This window comes from Pteropus medius, unplaced genomic scaffold (genome assembly GCF_902729225.1).
Source record: "Pteropus medius unplaced genomic scaffold, Ma_sr-lr_union100, whole genome shotgun sequence".
In the NCBI taxonomy this organism is placed as follows: Eukaryota; Metazoa; Chordata; class Mammalia; order Chiroptera; family Pteropodidae; genus Pteropus; species Pteropus medius.
The window spans coordinates 1,344,240-1,371,040 of NW_024347862.1; the positions used below are offsets into that span (position 1 = coordinate 1,344,240).

Here is a 26,801-nt window from a genome sequence, read left to right on the forward strand (position 1 = left end):
TCCTCTTTCCCTCTCACCACACACACCTACATCCTCCTCCTCACTGGGCTTTGTCAGCTAGTCCTCTGGGCTGAGCCCAGTATACATGTGCGATTATCCATCCCTCCTCCCAGGGCTGGAGGGCCACTGTCAAGGTTCAGCTGGCATATGGACAGCAAGGCAGCCAGGCCCCACAGTGACCTTCCTGGATTCACTATGTGGTTCTGTGAGTTGACAGGTGTGCATGGGGGCAGTTTACAGAGAATCAATTCCTATTTGTACTAGCTCACCACACACCATGCAGAATCTTAAGCTACTTGATGATGGAAGGTTTATGTAATGCCTTTCAAACTGCCCTCTCCTCAGAAGTTATAGACTTCTTCCTTCTTTATCCCTTATTTCTTTTGCCTCTTCCTATTCCTTATCTGCAAACAGAAAATCATTTCTGTAGTAAAGTTCTCTGAACTTCAAGGAGTGTGGATGGTAAAAGAATACCATTCTGCCTAGAATTTGAAGTTTCTTTTCCAACATTAATTTTGTCTTAGGACCATTCATCCTCCTCTGACCCTTAAACTGGGAAATATAACATGAATCTGGCTAATCCAAGAGGCAAATTGAGTCCTGCAGACACCTGATTAGAAGTACTTGAACCTCCTAAGTGAGAGGAAGGAACTTTGATTATTGAATAAGGAAATGTGATTTCTGAGTATTCCCTTCCAATCATAGCTTTACTCAATCAGCTTCCTTAGTCATCGCCTCTTTTGTAGTTATGGTAATCCCTAACCATAACCTCAAGCCACTCTGGCACAGAAGGATCAAGATACCCACTGTTCGGAGTAGTCGCTGCAAAAGATAATCCCAGCTCTAGGGCCCAAAAGACCCTGAGACAAAAATGGAAATAGAAAGGAAAAATGCTGATTGTATCAATATGACCCATTTCACTAGGTAAGGGATGGGCCTGGTCAAGCACGACCGTTCTGAGGATAGCCCAGGATCAGCTTTTCGATCTGTAATTATATCAGTGAGCTGCTGATGTAAAGTTAACGTGTAAAACTCCATGACAAAAGAGAGAAAAAGATGGCTTCTCCAGAAGGAGGTTAACTGTGTGCTTTTGTGAAACAAGAAGGCCATGGGGAAATTTTACTCTATGTGGTAAATTCAAACATTGAAAGAGATATAGCTCTCTAGATAGTTTAGCATTTAGCAGCACTCAGTGCCCAAATTAGACTTTTGGTTCAGCAGTCCCTAAGGATATATTTTGCCTTAGTGAATGCACAAAATAGAATTCTGAAACCAATCCCTGTAGGAGCTTTAGTTCATAGGCTCCAGTGGCTCCTCCCAATGACATTGAGTGGACCACATCAGTCTCAATTTGGTTAAAATAGTAAAACAGATGAAAGTTAGCTGATGGTTATGATGGATATTGGTGGTTGTGATGGAAATATAATAACTATCCCCATTTCAGACATAGACTTGAGATGACTCAACCAAAGTCCCATAGGCCCTCAGGAACAGAGCTAGGGTTTGAACCCCAGATGTAGCCCTGGTCTATGCTCTCAGTTGACAAGCCATACTGATGATGATAAGTATCTGCTGAGTGTGCCTACTGTATGCCCGGCATGGTTACATTAGCTATGTGTATAGAGTAACTAATATGAATCAGACACTATACTAAGTTTCGTTTTTTTAATCTTTAAAAATTTTTATTACAACACAGCAGAGCAAAACGGGGGATCACAGACAGGTCTCGAGAGCCCCAAATTTAGGTGGTTTGTTTCCATTTCTAATTCTTAATTTATTGTATCCCTTGCCTGCAGTATTCGTCCCTGTCTAGTCTCTACTTCACTTCCAAGGCGTGTCGTAACTTTCATTGTCTCCACTGAACTCTTAAAAACTCTCATTGAAAATGCCCATCTATCACGTCTTTACATTCTGATAAAAGTAATTATGTATACCAGTCATTTGCAACTCATTTAATACTAAAAGCAATATATTGGTTTTCTTATATTTCTATAGATATATGTGTTGTTTCATATAATTTGTAATCTCATGTGCTATTAAAATAGCAAAGATGTTATATATAAGAAGGTCTGATATTTATTTGAATCCCTCATGGTATTTAGTATAAGATAGTATTTTAGAAGTTAGTCTGAGAGACAAATGTTTAGGTTCTAATCCTGGATGCATTGCTTACCAGCTATGTGGCTGTGGACAAGTTTTCTTTGAGCCTTAATGTTCTCATAGATGAAATGGGATGACAGAATGATAATTGCACCACTTCATAGGCTGTGGGGATTTAATAAGAAAAATGCATGCAAAACAGTGACTATTATGCCTGTCATCTAGCAAATGCTCAGTAAATATGAACTAAAATTATTAACTTACTGTTGTCACACGTATGGATGCTTAATAAAAATTGGTATGAGTACAGATTTATTGCAGTTTCGTATGAGGACATTTACAAATGTTAGTGACTCTCTCTCTTTGGTCAGGGGCTAAAGGCCCATGGCCATTGTCAGTCTGGAGAGGAGTGGAATGGTGTTAAGAGGAAGCCGTCTTTCCTTCTGTGCTGAACTGCTAACACTGCTGCCACAGCCATTCCAAAGCATTTCATTGCACATGTCTCAATGCTGAATACTGCACACGTGCGTGCACACACACACTCACAAACTAGTAGAGCGATAAAATTCTTTTCCATTGGGAGCTTATGGTATCAAGGACATTTTGATGGACATGAAAATTAGAACATAGTGGCAAGGAAAAAAATTTTGTTAACATAAAACACCTTAAAAAATTGAAAGAAGACTTAGAAATTATTTCAGTTCTCTAATTTTACAGATGAGAGGCCAAGGTTCACAGAGATAAAATGATCTGCTCACATTCCCTTAGGTTTTTGTGGAGCTGACACTAGGATCCAGGTGTCCCGACAACCCCAGTGCTCCTTCCATTCAGAGTCCCTGGGCTGCATGTGTGCAGAGGGCCACCACTCTCCTTCACACAGCACAGGTGAAGGGCAACTCTTACACATGTGTAAATGGCAGTACTGTTTCCATTTCACCTGTATGTAAATGTAAACAGACAATAAGTACTTTTGTGCTATGCAGTTAAATAATATATACATTAAAAATATATACATTATGGGGGCTACAAGAAAGTATAATGATTAGTTGTGGAGATCTGGAAGAAATATTTCAAGGATGTGTCCTAAGGCACCATGATGGCATGAATTTATCAGAATCAGTTAGGGAAGATCCTGTTAATGGCTAAGTTTTCCAGAATTTTTGTTCATATCATATAACTTGCTTCTCATAAGAGGAAACAAAAAAAATGGATCATCAAATTCTAGGCCTTAGAGTTAGAAGATATCTCAAGAAGTTAGTACACCCATTCGATCATTTCTGTCTGATTTTTATTCTTATCCATCACCAAGAGATGGATGTCTGCAACTCTCTAAGGACATTTTATAACCACACATAAAATCTACACTTGAAAAGTCCTTCATCATGTCTAACCTCAATCTGGCTTGCTGCAGTTTAAATCACAAGCACTTATATTGTTCTTCTTAGTGAATGTGGATTGACTGAGCATGTAGAATGAACTCATGTTTTATTCTCTTTTGGAGAAGGTTCTCCATATTCAGACTGCAGTTCTTTTCAAATCTCAGAAGTCTTATCCCTTTTTAGGATGTCATATACACATGGATGACTTTAAGAAATAAATTAAGTGAATGAAAAATAGGAGTAATACAGATATTCTGGAACAAAAGTGACAGGAGAAGAAAATAGAAAGTTATTTATTATTTAAAAAGCAACTAAGAAGGAGGTTGATTGGGTAAAGGCAAAAAATAAGAGAGAAAAAAATCTGTCATTGAATAGTATTTTTATTGGAGAAGAAAATAGGTACAATGAAATTTGACTCATCTTTGCAAGTTTTGCTGAGCAGGAAAATGTGCCTTTAAAATTTCTAGCTATGGGATTTTTCCAGTGCACAGGGAATCTGAGTTCAGGAGGCCAAGGAATGCCAGAAGGAAAGGGATTTTTTGATGCTTGGGGCTCTGAGACTGTCAGTTTAAAAAATGAAAGTAATATAGAAGGGGCAAAGTGACATTTATCATTCTATCTCTCCAGGCTCCTGTCTCTTTAATCAGCTAGCCTGATTTGCCCAGTAAATGATTCCTGAGTGTGTGTGTGTGTGTGTGTGTGTGTGTGCCCGCGCGCGTGTGTTGTAGCTCTGTCAATCCTTGGATTAGAACCAATGATTGCAGCTTGTAGGAGGGCTGTCCAGGGCCAGATTGTACGATGTGTCTCAGTGCCAGAGTATGAGTAGAGATAATTACTGAGAAGTCACACTCTCTCACACCCTCAGCTTTCTTGTTGTGTCCTTCAGCAAAACAGTGGATTTAAATCTCCTTCCACGAGCTTGAGAGTAACGCAATCTGTCAGGAAAGAAAGGAAGAAAAAACCGAACCTGACAAAAAAGAGGAAAAAGAAGAAAAAATATCATGAAAACCATCCAGGCAAAAATGCACAATTCTATCTCTTGGGCAATCTTCACGGGGCTGGCTGCTCTGTTTCTCTTTCAAGGTAAGAGCTTGCTATTGATTTGCCTACAGTAGACCCAGGAATTGTACAGTGTGCTTTATATGATTCGCAGACTCCCGAGTCAGCTTTGCTGCGCGGTTTGCAGGTGGAGGAGAGAGCGTTTAAACAGCATGGCTGGGACTTCATTCTCCCTACCAGGCTGTGAGAATATTGATTTGATTCTGGCTGCGACTGGAATGGGGGAATGTATATGCATAAGAAAAAGGTGTCTGGTGCTCCTGTTAGGTATGTGGCTGTGTGCTGGTCTCCCTGGCTTTATGTACATTCTTGCACACACACATGGCAGAGCATACACGGAAGCAGGGGGAAATTTCAGATTGCGAGGGCAGCAGGGTTGCTAATGTGTTGCTTATGTTACTGGGAAGAAATTACAAGAGGAAACTTTAAATATCGGCCAGTAAACTTGCAAAGCTTCAAGAAGGAGCAAAGGAAAATGCAGGCTAGAAATATAAGGTAACCGCATCCTGTAAGATTCTGGTCAGAGATTCAGCTAAAGGAATGAATCAATTTGCAGCTGCAGTGGACAACTATATTATAGTTTTGAATGTGTTTTGAGGGGTCATTTGTAGCAGGGGCAGTGGGGTTTGGGGAGGATAACAAGCAGATAAAAGGCAGTGGGAACAGGCACGCGTGGGGTTCTGAAATTGTGGAAGGCTTTTCTAAGTTGAAGAGAAAGAGGCAATAAGAGTTGAATGCTAATTTACTGTTTATTATTGGTCTGGAAGCCAAGCCACAGGGGCTACAGTAGAGGGCCGGGCTTGCTCCCTGGCCAAGTGCGTGCTTTTATGTTGACTGTGCTGTGTTGGGTGCATTTGGAATCTGCTTCGACCCTGAGTCTATTTACTGCACCATGTGTCCCCACACTCTGTCCCAGCTCTTCTGTTCCAGCAACAGTATTATCTGCTAACCTGCTTGTTCCCACCCACCCTGCCCTTTGGTTGGGTGTGTGTGTGTTGGGGGGGTGGGTATCTGGCTTGCCTTTTTCATATTAAAGATACCTGAACTTGTAGGGATTGAGATAGGCAAAGAAACTTTCCCTGGGTGGTCCAGCAGGTTCTCTGAGAGGATCCCAAGCAGAAGCTCTGTCCTGGGCAGTTGTATTCCTAGAGGAAAGTTTGGTTTCACAGGTGAAAAAGAACAGGGAGTCCCTCTCACCTCTTTCTCTTCTCCTACTGCAATATGGAGTTCTCATGGTCTCAACTGAGTCCCCACCTCTAATCCTGCTGACCTCCCTCTTAGGGTAGGCATTGTGGACCTCTGCTATCCCCCCGACATAGGTCGCAATGACTATCATGGAGACCTATGCAAGGTGGGCAGAGGGAGCAGGCTGGGAAGAATCAAATGTGTGTGTACCTTTGGCTGCAGCTCCAGGAGTAAGGCAAGTGAGGACTGAGGGTTCTGAGTCAGATGACAAGGAAGTCACAGCCGTGGATTTTGCAGGGATATCCTTGACATCGCCTGCCGCTCTCAGCCTCGGGATCTCTCTCTTCTCCCACGGGGGCATTGATGGGTGTGAGAGTGAAGGAGCCAACTTGGAAGCATCCTTGAATGACTTCTCTTACGTAACAGGGAGCAGCGGCAGCGTGTGTGTGTGTGTATGCATGTGTGCATGTGTGCGTGTGTGGGGTATGTGCTCACCCTTGCTCGTTCTGGGTGTACAGGGGCTCAGCCAGTGAGGTCAGAGCCATAGCACTGGCCATGGGGAAACTGAGTTCAGGGCTAGGTTCCCTTGAGGAAAACAGCTTCCATCACATAACCACAGAAATGAAGGCTAATTAGGGAAGCGGTAGAGTAAAGGGTCAGAGAAGGGAAAGTGAAGGTCCCAAGTCCTTGATAATTCCCATCTGTCCTGAGGTTTGTGTCTCTTCTATCTGTAATATCACACTGGAGACAATGACCAAACTTCCGCCATCAACAGCCCCATTGGCAGCGTGCCAGGAGCCCCAGGGCCAAACTGAATTTACATATAAATTAGCATACGTGATTATTTTTTCATCAGAAATAAATGCAGGGAAGCATAATATTTGCTCATACTTTGAATCATCCATGAATAGATGAGTAGAAAGCAGTGGTGCAAAATTCTCCAGGGTGAAATCTGATTTTGTGATCTTGTTCCTATCTTGAGGTAGGGATGGAAGTGACAAAGATACCTCAGACCTCCTCACGTTTTCCGCAATCCTGAATTTCCTAAGAAGAATAATGGCCTTATCTGTGCTGCCCACCTCAAAGCCAGCTCTGAATAGGCTTCAATCTGTCACAATAGAACAAGGCTGCCCAATTTTAAGGCAGAATGACCCCCAAAGACTCCCAGACTACATGCCAGTCGAAGCAGCAAAGGTGATGGCTGTTTTCTCTTTCAGGGGATGGAAGCCAGAGTCTGCCAGCCATCTCTTATCAAACTTACAGAATTACTGAGGCAGCCCAGGTCTTGGCTGCAATAATCCACCCCTATTGCATTGACCCAGTGGGACTAGTTAGAATGCAGTGCACATTCCAAGGCAATTTTTTCTTCACTGGTTTTGTTTTAAGCTGGTTCTTCTTAGAGCTGCTACTTCCTGGGTTTCTTGCCTTCTGGAAAAGGTATGTTCTGTTCTAGTGGCAGGTTATGAACCCTCGCCGACTTGCTCCTCTCCCCAACCCAAGCAGCAACCAAGATCCAGCTTAAGGGCAGGGGATTTCTGAGGGAATCAGCACTAATTAGTGATGAGCAGGCTGGCGGGGGTGGGACGGGGGCAGTGATTAGCACCCTGGGGCTCTGGCCCTAAGACACACCAGGGTTGATTAACTAGCAGCTTCTCTTTCTGGGAACAGGAGCCAGAAAGCTGGATCAGGCGCTGTCCTTTTCAGCACATCGCCTACCTTCTGCCACTGAGAGGCTCTGAAAGGAATGGCTGATTGGGTTGTACTGCAGCTTTACTCTTTCTAGAAACTCAAGCATTTCTCTTTCGAAGGATTAATGCTCATTTTTAACACCTTCTGATAAGCTTGGCTAGATTCCTGTCTTACCTTTCTAATTTTCTCTCATCTCCCCACATTCCGCATCAACTTATCTGCTCGCTTGAGACACGAACAAGGCAGAATAGAAAGGAAAGGAGGCTGGGCTAAGTTTACACTTTCCTTCACTCAGTGCTGACAGCATGGAGACTGTTCAGCTGGGCAGCTCGGCCAAGTACCTGCCACTCTCAGTAAGCATTTGAGTGCCAGCAGCAGCCTGAGTTGGGCAATGCTGTTAAAATGTGAAGGAGGCAGTTGAGACCATAATAATGTTTACTGGCAAAGTGAAAAATCAGCTGGAGTAGTTGGGACCCTGGGCCTTATATAAGCATTGTAAGCGCTTGGAAACATGGCCAAAAATGAAGTACATAAATAAAATTTTAAAAGACGGAAGAGGGACAGAGGAGGTTCACAAAGTGGACCCTCACTACTGTGCTCGGAGCTGCCAACTTGGCGCAAGTTGTACATAGTACAGCAAAGGCTGCTCACCTTCCTCCTTCCTACTCAGAGGTCCTCTGAGCATTTAGACTGGAGAGCGCCCACAGTGACCAGGGGCCTTGCTGCATGAAGGCCATTCTTGGGACTGCAGCTTTAGTTACCAGGTGCAAAGTTTAGTCCTGGTGCTAGTTCTTCCTTTTTGGCATTTTAAAGGCCAAATATAAGCCCCAAACCCCTTTTTATTAGCTTCAACATCGAGCCCCTGACTTCTGTTGTTTATCCGTGAATCTCTGCTAGAATGCTTGTATTAAGAAGTGCAGAGATCCTTGAAGGGTCTTTCCTGGTTCCCTTCTTGAGGGGCTTCACTTGGGACTCTCTTTTAGTGGTTCACTGAGGCTCTGTCCTCTGCATGCATAGCAGTCTAGCAGCCCTGAGATACAGCGACCTGGGCTGGTACCAGTTGCTTGTCATGAATGGGCCTAACAAACCAGTGTTGGTTTCAGCCATAGTTTACCCCTTGAAATGAAGTGAGCTCTCTTGATGTCCTAAGAAGTGGCAACATTTCTGAATCAATATGGGACACAAGATTCTGGCATGTGCAAGAAACACATGCTGACAAGATTTGCAATGCTATTGGCTGTCTACTCATGGTGGAAATGCTTTGGATGGGACTATCACATCTGGGATTTGGTTCTGTTTCACGTTTTTTGGTTTAGAGCTCATGGTCCTGCTCCAGACCACCAACTAGAATGCTAAAGATGCAAAAACAAACAAACAAACAAAAAACACCTTTGCTTTATTTCTAATCTTAGCAGCAGTCCTACAGACTCTTTGGGCACTTGAATGAACATGCCTTCAAGATTTCCAGCCAGTTTTGGTGGCCTCCATGGGGAACATGTATATCTGAACTCAAAATTTTCTATGTTTTCTGCAGGGGAAAATCTTTCCCTCTGTTAGCCAGTCTCCCCACCTGTCTGCCAGGCTGGAGAGCAAGTCCCCTGGGTGTTGTGAGGATTCATTAATGCTTGTAACACTCCAAACATGTGGTGCTAAGTGGAACTCCATGCTGAGACTGGTTGTATTTATGCAGTTTACTTCCTTTCTGCTCTGTTGGCTTGTTACATGTTTACTTTATGTCTATAGTCTTTGGAGATTAAATAAAACAGATTAAATATACAAAATGGAAACATGCAAACATAAGGTAATTAATGGCACAGGTTAGATGGGGCCTGGCTGTTTTATTGTAGCCATCCTCCCCAGTGTCTCCCTCGACCTTCCTATTCCACTACAGAATGCACTGGAAGGCCATAGGGGCTTTAGAAAAAAACATACAGGGAGCATGCCTCCCATCCCTTTGTAAAAGGAGACTTTTGCATGGAGATACAATGCTGTCAGGGTGAATGGCAGAGAGGAGGAGCATGGGGGAGGAGGAAAGCTGGAGCTAGAATTGTTCTAGGAAAAAAAACAGCTCTAATCTGGATTGGAAAAAAGTAGGAAAAAGAGGACTCTATCCTTTGCTTAGACTATGATTTTGTTTAATGACCTCTGAGAGCTTTGTATTTTAATTTGTCTATTTATTTATGCAAACTTCTGGATTAAGCCTGCTCTTGCTATCACTGCTTAAACTCAAAAGCCCTTAAACTTAAAAGAGGTATGTGTTGATCCACCTTACCTCTCATTCTCTCTCTCCCCCGTTTCTTCCTCTTTTTTTCTCCCCTTTCCTTTCTCCTTCTTTCTGCCTTCTCTCCCCTCTTTTTTCTTCCTTTCATTTTTTTCTTCCGCTCTATGGGAAAAATAATTGATCAACTGACAGATCTAGGTCAAGCTGCAGGAGTTGCTCTGCTTCATACAGACTTGCCTAGGAGAAGGAGGGGACAGTCTGTCTATCCAGTTCACAAGGAGGCCAGATGACACTGTGCAATAAAAGAGAGGGAGGGAGAACTAACGAACTGATGGCTAAGTTCAGCCACCCCCAATAAGGATATCTAGGATCCTATTGATTACAAAGTCCTCAGCTATTTGCTATCCCTGACACTCTAATTTTCCATATCCAATTTATCATCTCCTCTTTCTTGCCTTTTGCTCATCTTCTGTGCCTTGCTTGCTCTCCAGTTTTCCTCATTCTTCTTTCTACTTACCCTTCCTTTTCTCTTCTTTAATCCTCTTTCCAAAACCAGGGCAGATCACAGAATCTCCCTCACTTAAGTCACATTAGAGAAACAACCTTTTGTTTATTTGTAAGAAGAAAAACAGCAACCCTGTCAGAAAAGCTCTGTAAGTCATTTGCAAACTGCAAAGCAAACCAACAAAGATTCACATTTTCATTGCTGAGAAGAGAGTATTTCAAGAGAGACTGTCAAGCTAAGAAATCAAATATTGGAAAACACATTCTTTAGCTTTGTTACTAAGGACATCTTAGGTAACTAAATTTAATTTCTTTGTCTTTTTTTTTTTTTGGCTTCTCTAGGAATATTGCCCTTTACAGTAATAAAAGACTGATCAAAAGACTGGCTGGTTTTGGCTTCACTTGCTCATTTAAATTTATTCTCCAGGGTGCTTCCTTTGCTTTAGCTTGGTAGTATCTTCAAATTCTAAACCAACACAGATTATCTAGTTGTTCATTTGTTCATTGGTTCAGTCAACCAGCAAATGTTTATTGAGCACCTACTGTGTTCCATTTTTTGTTTGTTTGTTTTAGATGCTGCGAATACAGCAGTGATTAAAACCACCTAAAGGATGAGACCAAAGATAGAGTATATGTCCCAGATTTGGCTTGTCTTTCCATCCTTTTTAATACATTTGGAAGCACCAATAGGTGTGGCAGTAGCAAGGGGGACGACTCAGTGACACAGTCTCTGTTTGTGTGTGTGTGCATGTGCAAATGATAATGGGCAGCAAGAAAGCAATCAAACCTTGATCCTTGTTTTTAGATGGGGATCAATGGAGGAGGATACACACACGACTCCAGCTCAGTGTTAATAATAAATAACAGACACTGCCTTTGCTACTCCATGGTGTCTCCTGCCAAGAAGGAGCTTATGGATATTTGATGTTCTCTCAGTTAATGTGTGGACAGTGAAACTGGTGGAAATTAGTTGGCTTTGTGACCATGTCCTCTCATCATTAGAGTTACTGGTTGATCTTTAGTACTATTGCCACCCTATCTGTTGGCCTATCCAACTCCGTGTGCTCTGCCTTCTGTACAGAAGTAGAGGGTAAAGAAGTTAAGGGGAGAATACTTTTATAAGACAAAATAAGGATTTGCCTCAGGGAACTAGTCTGGATGGGGCAAATGCAGTTTAGAGAACCTCTTTGAGGGGTAATTTAAGACTACCTCTCTTCTGAGAACCCTTTTATTTACTACCCACTCACACATCCTAATTTAGGATTCCTGGAATAATAAAAATGCATTGTGATTTATTCGTTCTCCTCTGGTACTATTCTGTGGTTGAGACACAAGCCTTTCAATCCATCAACTTGTTTTCAGCTGTATGTATCCAAAGAGAATATAGCTTCTCTTATGCTCACACTGGATGCTTTAGGATGATCACTCACCTAGCTGCTTCTACCACATTTCCGTAGTGGCAGAGGTGATTATTCTTAGCTTTTCTCATGCAGCAGAACCTTTCTCATAGATCCATGATTCTTCCAAGTCAAGCATCTTAGAGCAATTCTTCATCTTCTGGCCCTATCTCAGAAGTTGGTAGGTCCACAGGAGGCAGGTACAATTTGTTTTTATTTGTAATACTCCCATTCTCTAAGCCAGTGGTGTTCCATAAAATTGCCTCAGGAGTTTTATAAAAATACTAATGTCTGGTCTCCATTCCAGACTGATTAAATCAGAATCACTTCATGATGTGGTCCTCAGTGGTATTTTTAAGGGCTCCATCAAAAGTCCTAATCTGTGGCCAGGTATGAAAACTGTGCCTCTAAAGTCAACTGAAAATTATCTGTGACCTTGTGTATGACACGTCCCCTATATAAGCCTCAGTTTTCACATCTCTAAAATAAAGCAGTATGACTAAAAGATTTTCAAGTGTCATTTCAAGTTCAACATTTTGCAATTCTGCAAATAGTCTTTTTAAGTATGGTACTTGAAAGGTAGTGGTGCTAGAAGAAAATATCCAGAGGCAGTCTCTGCTTGCAGGAAGCTAAAAATATAAACACGATCACAGATTGACGACCAAAGTCAGAACGTGTGAGTGAATTGTGTGCACAAAAACACTGCATACTGTATCATACAGACTATCTCACATACCCATATATGCATGTATGTCTTTATCTGTAAGGCATTCTTAATATGGAGACAGGGTTAACTAGTCCAGCATTTCAGGTAGGAGGAATCAGAAATTATAATAACTGTTAATTGATCAATCTTGTAAGAGAAATTCAGGAGACTTTTGAATATGGGTCAGGAATGAATGTGTTAGAGTTGGATTGAGAGAGTGCTAAGTGACGATGGGCCTTAGAAGAAGCTCCATTTATAAGTGCGAAGATCAGCATAGCCTTCGTTTTTCTCCCCAGGAATTGGTTATCTAGCCCGTTGCTCCATTGCTCTCCTTCTCATTCCCAGCAAAGGCTCAGTCTCAGAACCTCAATGGCAATTTTTCAGCTGATGTGTTAGGCAGAAATCATTCTGGCTCCACTCTTTGAGCCAGGTCCATTCTTGAAGTACATGCAGGAGTGAAAACTTGTCTGTTTTTGATGGAGTCAGCATGGCTAGGGGGCACAGGGAGAACAGAGCTATCTTGCAGATTTGTGCCAAGGGCAGTCAGTGGATAACTCATAAGATGTTCACACTGCCAGCTTCCCAAAGTGTTCACACTGCAGTGTCAGCCAACCCCAGAGTCACAACCAGAGTAAGCCCAGAGGAACTTTCAAAATGATTTATTTCAATCCCTCCCTTTAAGCTCTAACACCGCAAAAATGCAACTGTAGAGGTTCCCTAGCTTCTATCTCTAATAAGGGAACCTACATCTTTCTTAGATAGTCTATTGTATCTGGCCTTTAGGAAGATAAGAAGGAAAAGAAAGCAAAGAAGAAGGATCTATCTGGGAAAAAATTATAACATAATGTCTATAACATTGTCTGGATCCAAACACTGGCTCTGTCACTTCCTAGTTTGAAACTTTTAGCAATTTAATCAACCTCTGTGTGATACATTTCTCTCTTTTATAAACCGTGAGACTTACTTTAAGAATGTTATGAGGATTATATAAGTTACTGCAGATAAAGTGCTTGGAACACTGTAAGTGTAAAGTGCCTGGCACATAGTAAGGTCTCAATAAATATTACCTAATAGTATTATGATTGTTACTAAGACTACTACCTACAGGACAAGAATAATTTTTCTTCAACGTGACTTTTCTTCAAATATTTGAAAACATGATTCCCTGCCCTTCTCCCTTAAATCTCCTCTTCATTAGGTTAAATATGCCAAGCTTTTTGTTATTATTATTTTTTTAATTTTCTATATAAGCATCCACTGAGAGGGTGCTGATTGTCCTTTTCTAAAGTTATTCTGGTTACTCTGTATTCTTCTTTAAGTATTCTTCTCCCAGTTGCTCTAAGTAGCCCAGAACATTATAAGATATGGTCTCTTCTGATTCCAAATCCAAACAGAATGAAGTCTCAGCACTTTGGGAAGGTGCAGGAGGTCTTAAGGGTCTAGCCCTGGGTTGCCAGCCTCTCACCTGATTGCAGATCCTCCTGGTTTTATGGACCTCTTGAAGTTCTCTACCATGCCCTCCTCACAACATGTGCGCATACTGCTCTCTCTGCTGAAGGCTGCCATTGTCGACCTCACAAATACCTGTTGTAATACAAGACAAAATTCCAGTTTCAGCATCCTTTTGAAGCCCCCCCATTCCTTCTTTCATGTTTTCATTGCTCTTCATATCTACTACCCATCTGCTTATACATCTATCTTCCTTACCAGACTGTGAGCCTCTGGAGGTCAGGAACTGCTTTATTTATCTTTACATTCCTAGAACAGCTAGTACAGTACTTAGCACAAATGCGGCACTCAGTGTTTATGGATGGAAAGATAGGTGTGTGTGTGTGTGTGTGTGTGTGTGTGTGTGTGTGAGAGAGAGAGAGAGAGAGAGAGAGAGAGAGAGAGAGAGACAGACAGACAGACAGACAGACAGACAGAACGTGCCCTGGACCTGAGATCTTATTAGGATTTTTCCAAGAGTCATATAAATCTGTTGACTTATAGTGAGCTGTTGTTAACCCAACCCTTTCTTACTCTATGCCTGTGTTGTTTTACTGTGTACACAACAACCTGACCTCGGACTTATCCTTTCTGAAATCATCTTGTTATATTCAATTCATATCTTCTTTCTGACAAGCTCTTTTTTGGACACTAAATCTGTAATCCCGTATATTAGTAATCCCTCTTGGCTATAAAAAGTAATACGCCATATATTATGAGCACTTGCATAGTGGTAGATGAGCTCAATGTTTCTGACACACTCACCCAAGAGCAGAAAATAGTCACTCTAGTGGTCACTAGATCAGATGAGTAGAGGAAAGGAGAGCTATCTGAACCTATGCTGACATCAGAGGGAGCAACAGGGACAAGGGAAGTTTGGGTATAAGAAAGGAAAAAAGTGACTGGATGGACTTATTTAGCTGAAGAGGAAGTGGTCAAGTGTTCCACTTGTTCAAGTCTATTCTTTTTCTTTCTTCCACAAAGTTTTCCGTTATGGCATTTGACTTTCCTCCTAAACAATCAAAAGGAAACTTGGCTCAGACATGTAAAAGATTTAATGACAATTTTTTTCTAAATGCAATTGGTAATACATAGACATCTGTAGTTGAAAAAACCATTTTGCTAATACTGAAAACAAGAATTAATTAATTGTTCTATATTTCTACTTTATTTTCCCTTAAACCTTCTTAATAGAAGGATCTAAATGTCTTATCATCATTGTTTTGATTAGTCTCTTGTACTACTAAAAACCAAAATAATTTAATCATCAAATCCAAAAGCTTTTTTATAGACTTCTAGAATTGCAAAATACCTTGGAATTTGCCCAGGCTCCCACCCAAGGCAACAGTCCCACTTGAATGATGTTCATTAATTCCTGCTCAACAATTTCAGAGATTTTCAGTGAGCATATTTTCACTACCTGAGTTGTGACTCTCAATTCTCACTATCAGAATCACCTGTGGAGATAATGATAAGCAGATGACCAGGTCCAACTCACAACGATTCTCAATGAATAGGTCAGAATAGGGCAGAGTTATCTATACTTTGAAACAACTACAAATGATTCTATCATGCAGATAAATCTGAGAATAATGGATATTAGCATCCCTTTTCATAGCTGATAAACTCTGTGAGAAAACACTATTTTGGCAGGCATTTATGATATCAATAGTATCTTTTCTCTTTATAAACAGTGCTCTAAATTTGTTCAGGGCAGCAGTGTGCCTATTCAAAATACTCACCTCCTTCATTCCCATACAGATAGGTATGTATGGTCACAACATGTAGTTCAGGTTAATGGAGTGTAAGCACACTTTTACTGGGTTGAGTTCTGAGAATTGCACTTAGGGAGACCGTGCTTTTTGGATCTTATTGTCCTCCCTTCTTCTTGACTAAGAGATTGGTATACTACCGAAAGCTTTTACAGTGACAAAATGGATTTGCTATTTCAATAAACCAAAAATAGTTGAGTATGGACACTTCCATATGGCTCAATCTAATAGAAAGATCTCAGATTCAAGATGACATAGCAGTTGACCAGTTCTAGAATACATATTTACACACTTATTATCACTTTTAAAAAAAAATCCCTATTTAATTAGGCTTCTATTACTTGTAGCTGAATACAATCATAGTGAATCAATGTAGAGAAAAAATTTGCATCTTCCTAATTTCTGTCAACCAGAGTTCCTCAAAATATAAGCAGTAATGTGTGATCCACCTTCTAAGAGATGACTATCATAGACCTTACTTATGACATTCTTAGTTTCTTCTCATGATTCTCATGGGCATAAATTCTAGACCACTAATTATCATGATCACTATCCTCTGAACTCTCTCCAGTTTGATAGTGATTCACTAAAAGGTATTACCAGCCAGATTCTTCCAGATGCTGTCTGATTGGCAAAGTGGGGAGTGGACTATTTCCTACCACATTTTGGACTTTACGATTCTATACATCCACCCTATTATAGTGTTAGATTCTTTTATTTTTCAGATATACCACACTACTGGTTCACATTGATGTTTTACTAAATTCTCTGACAAAATGTTATTATACAAGATGTCTCCTATCCTAGTTTACAGTTAGTTTTCTTTAAATGTTTCTTTTAAGTGTTTGGAAGTTTTATTGTACCTTGGGTTCATTATTTAAATTCATTAAGATTATTTTTGTATTCTGATGAGCTGTCATCATCAGCTTTATGTCATTCCCAAATGATATAGATATGCCATCTCCACATGATCAAAGTGAATGAAAAAGAAAAAAAAAACAAACGATGTACTAGATCCAAGAGAATGGACAAATTCTTATTTACATTTATATTTAACCTATTTCAGAATGATTTATTCAGACCATACAGTGTACTAACCACAAGCAATAAGACATAGTTCTTACGCTCAGTGAAGTAGACAATTTCATACAACATGGTAAGTGCTGAGATAAAAACAAGTGTTTGCTATGGCAGCATCTAGAAGATTTTTCAGGTCAGAGAAATCTAGAAGGAAGAGATGTTAAAGCTGAGACAAAAAGATGACTAAACTGGACCAGGGAGGAAAAGTGATGAGTGTTACAAGTGGAGGGAACTGCATATTTCAAAGCCTAGAGGCAGGAAAACATGGTAGGAATTTAGGAATTTACTATCCATTTGGGATAGATTGAGTGTGTTTGTGTGATTGGGGTGGGGCTTAAGAGGAAGGGAAGAGGGTTATAGTAGAAAGACAAGAGGTTTAGGTAGAGGTGTAGGCAGAGATCAGACCTTGAATGACCTTAAGGGTTTTATTAATATTATACTGAGGGAAGAAACTGTCTTGAGGGGTTGTATGCTAGATAGTAATATGATCAGATTTGCAGTGTTAATTGTTGAATAGTATTATTTAGTTTACTTAAAAATGTTAAAATGTTACTCTAGTTATAATGTGGGAAATGAATTAATAGGGGGCAAGACTAGAGGCAAAGGGAACTCTGAAAGAATGTTTGGTCAATCAGGCATGAAATAAGCAGGGTGAGAGCTCCAGAAGTGGAGAGATAAGACAGTATTAGAGTGTTTTAAAGGTAAAAGGGTCATGACTTGTAGATGGAGAGCAAAGGGGAACATAAGTGATAGGGAAATAAAAAAAGACTTCTAGTTCTGGGTAAATAGCACATAGGTGAGTTTTAGGGAGATAGTGATGAATGCAGTTTGGGTCATGATGTTTTTGAAGGTGCCTGCTGGACAAGGAGCTCTCCAATATGAAGTAGTTTAGATCTAGCTAGAACTTTGGAAAGATATCTGAGCTTGAATGAAAATGGTCTTCAACACAGATACAATTAATTACCCAGGAAGAGAAATATTAAGAGAAATGAGTGCATACCACTACTATTTAAGGATTGGGAAGAGAAGAAATCTTGGAAATACAGTTGACAAGAAGTGGCCACAAACATACAAGAAAAACCAGGAGAACATGATAACATCAAGATCAAAGGATGTGTTTGGGGAAGGCAGGAACATGAACAGTAAGAAATGCTGCTGCAGGATCAAGTAAGATTATACTTAGTGACAAGACTATCTTGTGTTCCCTTCAGAGAACAGTTTTATATGATGAAGCTATAGCATGGGAGACAAAAGCGGAGTGGGGTAAGGATATAAAACATGTGGATAATTATTTCAAAAGGTTTTTTGTTTGCTTGTTTTATAAAGAAAAGAGGGAGAAAGTAGAGCGAAAGTAGAGTGCAGCTGGAGAAAATGTTGTTGCTTTTTGAGATAGAAAATACCTCTTTAAATGCTGATGGGCAGGGGCTAGGAAAACAGATGCATGAATTGAAGATATAGATGATGAAAAAGTTCTGGGGATGGATGGTGATGATTGTTGCACAATATTGTTAATGTACTTGATGCCTCTGAACTGTACACCTAAAATCGGTTAAGATGGTAAATTTTATGTTGTGTATATTTTACTCCAATAAAGAAAAATGAAAGAAAGAGAAAAATTAGCTGTCCTTGGGATAATGTAAATGCAGGTACACATTTAAGCTTAGTGGCAGGAAGTTAAAAGGGGTTTAAATTTGATGGTTTTTTTTCTCTGAGCATAATTTGGGGAAAATGTGTGTTGACATGCATGTGTGGACAGGTTCATGTGTGTATGTAGGATGGTTCTCCAGAAAGCAGAAAATAAATAAAATAGTCACTTGTATAATGAGCAAAAGAGCTGCTAATGAATCAGAAAATTTTCACATAGTCTTAATCATGGCTTTCTTCATGGCATTCGCTTTTCTCTGGATTTTTAAAATATAATAGAACCCACTCCTACATGAATTTCCATCTCTTTTTCTGGTTCTGGTCCTACCATTTAGAGATGGTAGCAGGCCATCCCCTAAACATGTTCAAAGCTCATCTCTGACTCTTTTCTTGCATTAATTCTCTAAGAAATTACAAAGATATATACTTTCACAGTTTACAGAGAATATTATATAAAATATATTTCTTGATCTCCACATCAATCAGAATATCTTTTTCTCATCCCAGTTCTTTCATTAACTCTTTTCAAATTTAGTATTTTTTTTCTGAAGACTTTATTTTCTTCATCTGTAAAATGGGGTATTTAAACTTCCTTGATGTAGCTTCATGTTTAATTGAATTATGTTTGTGAGACCTGTCACTCAATACATGTTGGAAAAGTTAAGGCCAACGATTTTACGAGAGCTTTTGAATAGTGCAGGTATTAGTACCTTGCCATCAAAGTCATCCTTAGCTTCTCTCCTCTTTCTTACTCCTACTCCAGAAATCATTCACCCACTTGGTTCATTTCTGCCCCTGCTGCTCTCCTGTGTCTGTCCCTCCTCTCTCACCTTTTGCCATTGTCTTATTTAAGGCTTAAGTCATTGCTTTCTGAATTAATGCAGCCTCATAATAGGCCTCCTGCTACTAGTTTACTTCCCAGCTCAGCCCAGTCTCCATCTTGCCAATAATTATCTTGCTAAAAAACAAAATTGCCAACTCAGTCTTTTAAAGTCTTCACTAGCTCTATATGGCTTTCAAGATAAAGTCCAAGTTCTTTAACTGGGCCCAGAATGTACTTCCCTATCTTGTCCCTCACTGGTACAGGCTCTGGGACACTGCCCCAGACACTGATACCTTTTCACTGCACAGTACCTTTGCACATGCTGCTCTCTCTGCCAGTGATGTCTTTCCTGCAGGATCAACACAGTGCAACACTATACATACTTGTTTTCGTGTTGAGGATGATAGCAAAAATCAGACCAAAAAAAGAACTTAAAAGCCTGAAAAAGTAGAAAAGTGTTTTGAGGTCTACTTTAACCATTTTTGTACCCAGCCTTCATGTGGACCTCTCCCAGCAGTTCCTCATTTCTAGTCTGCACGAAGGAAGGAAGGAGTCTCTGCCACATAAGGTCATTACAGCAGTGGCTGTCCAAGTGTGGTCCCTGAATCAGAGAGTCAGCGTCTAACACCGGCTTTCTGCCTTTTAAGAAGCACTTCTGATGATTGACACTAAATTTTGAGAATCACAGTCGTAAGGAGCTGTGAAGCACAGATGAAGGGAGCCCTGAAGGAGAGGGTCACTCCCAGTATGGGCTCCGTGAGTCAAGAAAAGTCATGGGCCCTACCTGCACTGGAAGAGCTTCAGTTTCTCTGGATAAATACTGCCTTAGAAAAAACTCAGCAGGACAAAGCAAGTTTCGTGGTCTATAAGCTATGAAAATATGTAAACTATAAAAGTACATACATATTCCCTTTTCCTAGGGTTGCTGGATTTAGCAAACAAAAATCCAGGATGCCCAATAAATTTGAATTCCAGATAAGTAACAAACAATTTTTATTATTCACAGCACATGCTTATATTAAAAAAATATTTATTTACCTGAAATTCAAATTTAACTGGGCATCCTGTTTTTGTTCTGTTTTAATGTACTGAACACTTAGGGACAGATGCCTGACATCTGTCCCTAAGTGTTCAGTACATTAAAAAATTGATCAGAATCAAGTGTCTAAAAGATGGAAATTAAGTGTTAATAACTTTTTATTTTGTTTTTGTTTTACTTTTTGTTGGGGAGGTATATGATTGACAAGGAAGAAAAAGAATGGCTGCTCTTTCTGGCTCATTGTATTATTTGTAAAATCTACATTTGGGTGAGGAGAGAGAGACAGAGAGAGACAGACAGAGACAGAGAAGGAGAGAGAGAGAGAGACAGAGTTAGGGACAGAGACAGAGACAGAGAGACAGAGAAACAAGATGGTAGTCGAATGTGGCCCATATGCCAGAAATTTCATCACCTCAGTTGAAATAACTGAGCACCTATTATGAACCAGGCCCTGTAACTGTATCCCCAATCTCCACAAGCTTTGTGGAGATTAAACTCCCTTCTTCAGGCCTTGGCTCCTGGGCAGGTTTTCCACAGCTACCCTTATACCTGTCTCAGGTGAAAGGATGCCACCTTAAAGGGTGGGACTGTGGTGCTGTGACTGGAGAATGAATGACAGGCTTCCTAACAAGATGCAGCTGAGGGAGCGGCTTGCTGACAGAACAATTTGCTGGTGCCCAGAATACCAGCCCAACCTCTCTGCAAAGCAGCAGCCTGGGCGTCAGGAGAAATTTCAGGTTTTATAATTCGCCTTGGTGTCAGATTTTCTACAAGCCAGCATACTTCCCACTGCGCTTTTCCAGACCTGCCACCTTGACACGCTGTCCACTGAGGTTTCCAGAACCCCAGGAACAACTCGTAAAACTATTCCCGCTTTTCTCCCTCCTGATTCACTTGTGTTTATGTAAATGACTGGAAAAGCAGTTTTAGGCTTATTTTTGAAGCTTAAGGCTTGGTTAGAAGCCTATTATTGAAAAATCAGCAACTGAAAAGCAACTTCTTAGACAATGAATTAGCAGCTCAATGACTGTGTATAATGGGAGTATACTGTAACTGGCTGCATTACAAATAGGAACTCCCCTGGGATGCAGTAATCAAACTCATGGCAACAGGTTGTCTGTTTCAACCCAGAGTGAGTGATCAAAGGAGATTTGCAGTTAATCCAAATATAACAGAGAGGTATTCAAGAAAAGGCCAGAAAAGGAGAGACTAGAAGGGTGAGGGGTAACCAGAGCTTTCTGACCTGGAGTTCCAGGTCAGAGAGAACTTTGGGGACAGGGGACAAAATGGATCTATCTGAGCACTTGAGGCATCAACTTTGTAGAGGAGAAACAGACTTGGCTTTACAGTGAAGCAAACCAGAAGATTAATCTTAGCAATTGCTTCCACTGGACCCTTAATGTACAATGTAGGAATGAATTAACTATTTTTCAGTGATTTGTTTCGAAATTCTGAGTCCTATACTGGTTGGGGGTGGCAGGGTGAGGTCAGGGGTGGGGAATCGCTTGTTCCAGCTGGGAGGTTCTGGTTAGGTGGTGGTACTACCCCGTATTTCAGGAGGCAGTTAAGTTTGTATGCCTGTCTCTGTGATTCTCAAAGTGTGCTCCAAGCAGTATCAGCATAACCTGGAAACTCGTCAGAGATGCAGATTCTCAACTTCATCCCCACCCCTACACCCCAGATCTATAGACTATCGGAAACTGTAAAGTGAAGCCAAGCAGTCTGCTTATGAAGAAGCTCTCCAGGTGATTCTGATCCTCGCTAAAGTTTGAGAACCACTGGTTAATCTGATCACCTGGATACTGTAGGTACCAGGTAGTGAGTACTCAGGTCTCTTATGTGGGCTTGTGTGTGAGCGAACCCATAGCCATCTCCAGATCCTGGAACAATTCTGTGCTGACCCACTTATCTCCTCATGGAGCTACGAGGCTATAAGCAAAGGAATTTAATGTTTATTAAACATGAACTATTACTCAATGCCAGGCACTGGTAAATGTTTTTATGTGTGATATTATATACAATCCTTTCTACAACCTTGTGAGTTAGGAATTATAGATATGATTTTATTGCTGAGAAAATTTTGGCTCAGAAAGGTCAACCTGCCCAGGTCTGAGTGTCTCCCCAGTCTATACTTTTTTCATGATCCCACACCGCGTCTCTGACACATATGTCCTCTGCCCCCAGAATGCCACACATGCCACCTACACAAAGCAACTGCCAGCCTGGCAGGGCCCCAATTCTATACTTCCATCCCTCCCCCACCCCACCCGACTCTTTGCCTCATGTTAATTTCCCACCTGAGTACTGAGTACTTTATAAATAGCAAATCTAAAATGAATTTTCTACCAGCGATCATTAGCTCCCTTGACATCCATTAAACATTCTCGCAAGCAGAGAGAAGTGACAAAAGGGATTGATTTTTACAGTATGCTTAATAGGGGAAAAGAAAGAAAGGTGTTGACAAGTCTTTTTCTGTCCTGATATCATGAGGAATTTGAAATCAGTCAAATGACTTTTATCTGAAAAAAAGAAGGCTAGGACTGGGGGCGGGAGGAGAGAGGGTGGGAAGAGAGGAGCGGCTTCCCCAGCACCCTGCTCAGCCCATTTCTGTATCTGACAGGTAAACATGAAGTTAGTTAGCTTGTGCCAGCCACCAAGATGAATATGTCAGATTTAATGCTTCAAAATATATAGGGTCCAAGCCAGGGAGAGAGTGGGGGTGGAGGAGGAAAGCAAATGGTATTCAGAGAAAGGGAGAATAACCAATCTTCTGCTGAAACTACTAGAAGAATAAATGTGTTGATGAAATAGTTGAAGTCAGAGAAGGCTGGCATATGAGGCACTGTAGCTGAAAATTTAACTTTGATTTCAATTTTCATATTTGTCAGCAATAATTAGATTCACAAAATGTTTTGCCACTGTTCTAAAATACTAATAAGTAGAAGCCTTTGTAGTGTAGTTAATGGAGTCTTTTTCTCCTAGTGGTCTAGAAAAATTCCATTAAAGCAAAAAGTCATACTATATCGCTTCAATATACATAGGCTCTGCTGCTGAGGTAACGCCATCCCAGAGACTGGAGCCCTCTGTTTAAGCACAGAGCCCCTGGCTCGAAAGGGGTTTGGGATTCATATGCCTCAGCTGCCTATCATTTCTGACCTTCACAGACCTCTCTGGGTCTTGGGGAAAGCCAGCCAGCCAGAGACAAAAGAAAAAGCAAATTCAATAAAACACCATCGAAAGAATAAGCCTTTATAAGCATTACCTCCTGGAGCAGGTTGAAAAGAGGGCAGGAGGAGAGGATAGTCAGGTGAGGGCCTGGACTTGGTTAGGGAGTGTGATTTCTGCCTGAGGAGAGGAAATCCATTTCCTGTCAATCACCAAACTGGGTTCCCTCTGGTGCTAAATGCTGAAGCCCCACCCAGTGGCAGAACTGACATGTGCCTCTCTTCTCGGTCTCCATCCCACACTAGAAAGGCTGAATTCTCTGGAGATAGAGTTTGATTAAAAGGTCCAAGTTCTATTATTTTTGAACGATTTTTTCCTAGGGTGTCTGAACCTCTCTCTGATATCTCAGGGAACTCCCTGCAGGCCAGTATGTGGGGAGGGGTACATAACTGTACTTACATGGTTACGTGTTTAACACCCACACTCTCCAGAGAGCCCAGTGGATTAGGATGGGCCCGCAGCAGCCTTGCCTCCCTTCTATCCTGCTTTCAACACTACTCCCCTGCAGTCAGGGATTCTCAAGTGCTGTGCCTGCTCAGATGGGCTGGCACCTCTCTCTGGGACATGCTTTCCTAGGTGCACTGCTGCTGGAATCCAGAGAACTCAAGAACTCTGCCATGAAACTCTTAATTTTCCTTCTCTAAGTTCTGAAGAGAAACCCCAAATTGTCAGTTCTAAGTTATTCACACCAACAGGAAAAAAGAAAGACAAATGGACCTATGAGATTTTCTCATCCCGTCACACTGTCTTCATGTTAAATTATGCTGTGCTTGGCCTAGTTCGAGAATGACTTGGAACTGACTAACCCTAAGCCGTAAATGGAAAATGATGGAGGGGTGTGTCCTGAGGGGTGTGGCCTGACCAGGATTAACAACTCAGCTTGGATAAAGGACAAATTGCTGAAGCCACTCATAGCAAAGGGAGGGTACATCCACCCCTCCTATTAATGCAGGGCAACTCCCTCCCCTCCTCCACCCTGAACTCCCACAGGAATCCTGCTTTCCTATTTATTCTGTTCCCTCTCATGCCTACCTCTCAGAGTGGACAGAGAAGAGGAGACTGTGCTCCTTCCCCAAATCACAAAGACCCAGGCCCAGGCCTCTCTCTCTGCCTCTCTTTCCTTTCCTCTCTCCCCACCAATCACTATTTCACTGGCGCCTTGCTTTTCTCTAGTGGCATGTGCCAGATCTTATCCCTATGCAGCACTTCAGGATGAAAGGAGGAGGGAATATTAAATCCACCAGTGATACGCGTGGCAATTGGAAGAAGCTTTTGTTGTGTCATTTCCTACCTCCTTCAGCCTATTAAGCAAACAAAAGTGCTTGTGGAATGAGAAATGTAAATGGCCAACACAAGCCGATTAATCCTAGATGTACAATTCCATTAATAAGGCCTCTTTTTAATAGGCGGCTCCGGCAGAAGCAGCGGGCAGGCCAGGAATTGATGTATTCTCTGTAATTGTATTGCGACTAATAGGATATGAAGAAAATTGTACCGGAGAAGCAGGTCTTTCAACACCATTTTCCAATCAGCTGAAATAATGACTTACAGAAGAAAGCCTTGAAAAGTAACGACACACAAAATATATAGCATCATCCAGGAGTATTCATTATTCCAAATCTAAGTTTGGGGATTCTTTCTCTCATTCCTTCTCCCTGACTTTTCTCTCTTTCCCTCCCTAGCCTACCCTCTTTCTTCATCTCTTCTCCACCACAGGTAATAACCCAAACCCAGAGGAGTTTTGTCATCTCTGGCCCCAGCCTTCATCCGACATGGCAACTCACAGGCTGTGATTTCTTCGCCAACCTATTTGGAAGTCACAGGGAGAGGGAGAGAGGAAGGGTGCCTAGAAGGGACCCAGTTTTGGCTTTTAAGCTCTTTAGTTGAACCAGTCTCTTCACCTCTCTGGGTTCCCTTTCAAGGCCAAAATGCAGTGAATCTGAGAGTGTTTTCAAAGAGCAAGCTAGGAGAAAAGTGTGTCATCATAGCATTCCGCGGCCAAAGAAGGGAGCCTGCTTAGAGGGTGTGCTCATTAGTTGACCATCTACCTGCCCAGAGGTCCTGTGAAGCCCAGGTGTCTCTACACTGACTTTCGCTTCTCAAATGAGGCCTTCTGTGCATCCTTAGCCATGAACAAATGTGTTTTTTCACTTCTTTGTTTATTCCTTCACTCAACAGATATTGACGGAGTGCCTATGATGCACTAGGTGCTGCTCTGAATTCTGGTGATGTAGCAGTAAATAAAGCAGACAACAAAAAATGTCCATCCTTGCCTTCGTGAGGTTTGTAGTCTATCAAGTCAGCAAAGTTTTTGCTGAGCCCTCACTCTATATTATCTCAGGTCTTGAAATGGTTGAGACCATGCCAAGACATAACTGAAAGTGCCTCTGCTGTTGTGGACTTGGCTGTGGGCAGCAGTGGGAGCCAGCGCCCCTGGCCAGTGCCTCTCACTCCCCCTGCCCTCCTCTCCTGGTCACCAGGTCTCTGTCCTGCCCATTTGTATGCGGACTTTGACCATCCCTTGGTAGAAGGCTGAAGAGTAAATATAAAAAGAAAAGGCAAAGCACATTTCACTTGAAATCCCCAAGGAAACCGATGTGATTGCTGTACAGAAATGGTTCCAATAAGGGCAGAAAGGAATATTGCTTTTATAGCTTTTGGGACATAAAACATTTAGAAAATGTGATTGACTGGCAGGGTCTAATTTATCATTTATCTCATTCCCTCTGCTCTCTCTCTCTCTCTCTTCCTCCCCACCACACACAGGCAGACACTCACAGGCCAACTATTTTTTTTTTCCTTTTTGCTTTCCTTTTTTCTTCTTCTCTCTCAGAGGTTGGGTTTATCCTCATTCTGTTAAGTAGGAGAACTCCTGTGGCTATTTATAATTAATGCTCAGAAACCTGCCAATCCATTTAATGACACTAGCAGGTCATGGCCCCCTTATAGCTCTCCATTAATCATCATTAGAGCAGCTCTGAGTTTTTACATTCTTTTTAAATGTTAATTCACCTCTGTAATGCTCCTTTTAGTTAAAACTGTAAAGAGGCAAGTGGCTGGTACCTCTGTGCTACCCACCAGGAGCAAGGCCTGGTGGACTTGATAAAGCCTGCTTGATTTCTTGTGTTCTTTTGTCCTCCACTCCCTATCCCCACTACCAGATGTCAACCCTGTTTGTTCTTTGGTCGTCTATACTTATTTATTTATTTTTTTTAAATGACACTGGTTTAAAGTTCCAGGCAAATAAACACATTCTTATATCTTTGGACTCCCAGGACCAAGGCAGCACCCTGTGACTAGTTATTGACCCAGTGTTGTGACGTGTGACATGGTTTTGTAGTTCCTAAAGGTGATGGAGCATAGAGGCTCCAGAGGTATATCAAGTGGAGAACTGTCCCCGTGGTTTTGCCAACACTCAAGAATATGCTCCAAACAAAGCTGTCATGTAAAGAATTCTCTTTTTTCCTGTTAAGAGAGCTTGCACTTGACT

The 26,801-nt window shown here is 41.4% G+C and overlaps 1 protein-coding gene across 4 annotated transcripts in view; it reads left to right on the top strand.

The window, feature by feature from the left end:
• The first annotated feature begins 4,163 nt into the window (after window positions 1-4,163).
• NTM (neurotrimin) overlaps window positions 4,164-26,801 on the top strand; it is a 902,803-nt gene continuing 880,165 nt past the window's right edge. Inside the window, exon 1 of one of the 4 annotated variants that reach the window (XM_039878846.1) lies at window positions 4,164-4,562. In XM_039878846.1, coding sequence (XP_039734780.1) covers window positions 4,481-4,562 — 82 coding nt within the window. In that variant the 5' untranslated portion in view covers window positions 4,164-4,480. The remainder of the gene's footprint in view (window positions 4,563-26,801) is intronic. The other 3 variants (XM_039878844.1, XM_039878845.1, XM_039878847.1) reach the window with 3 other exon arrangements.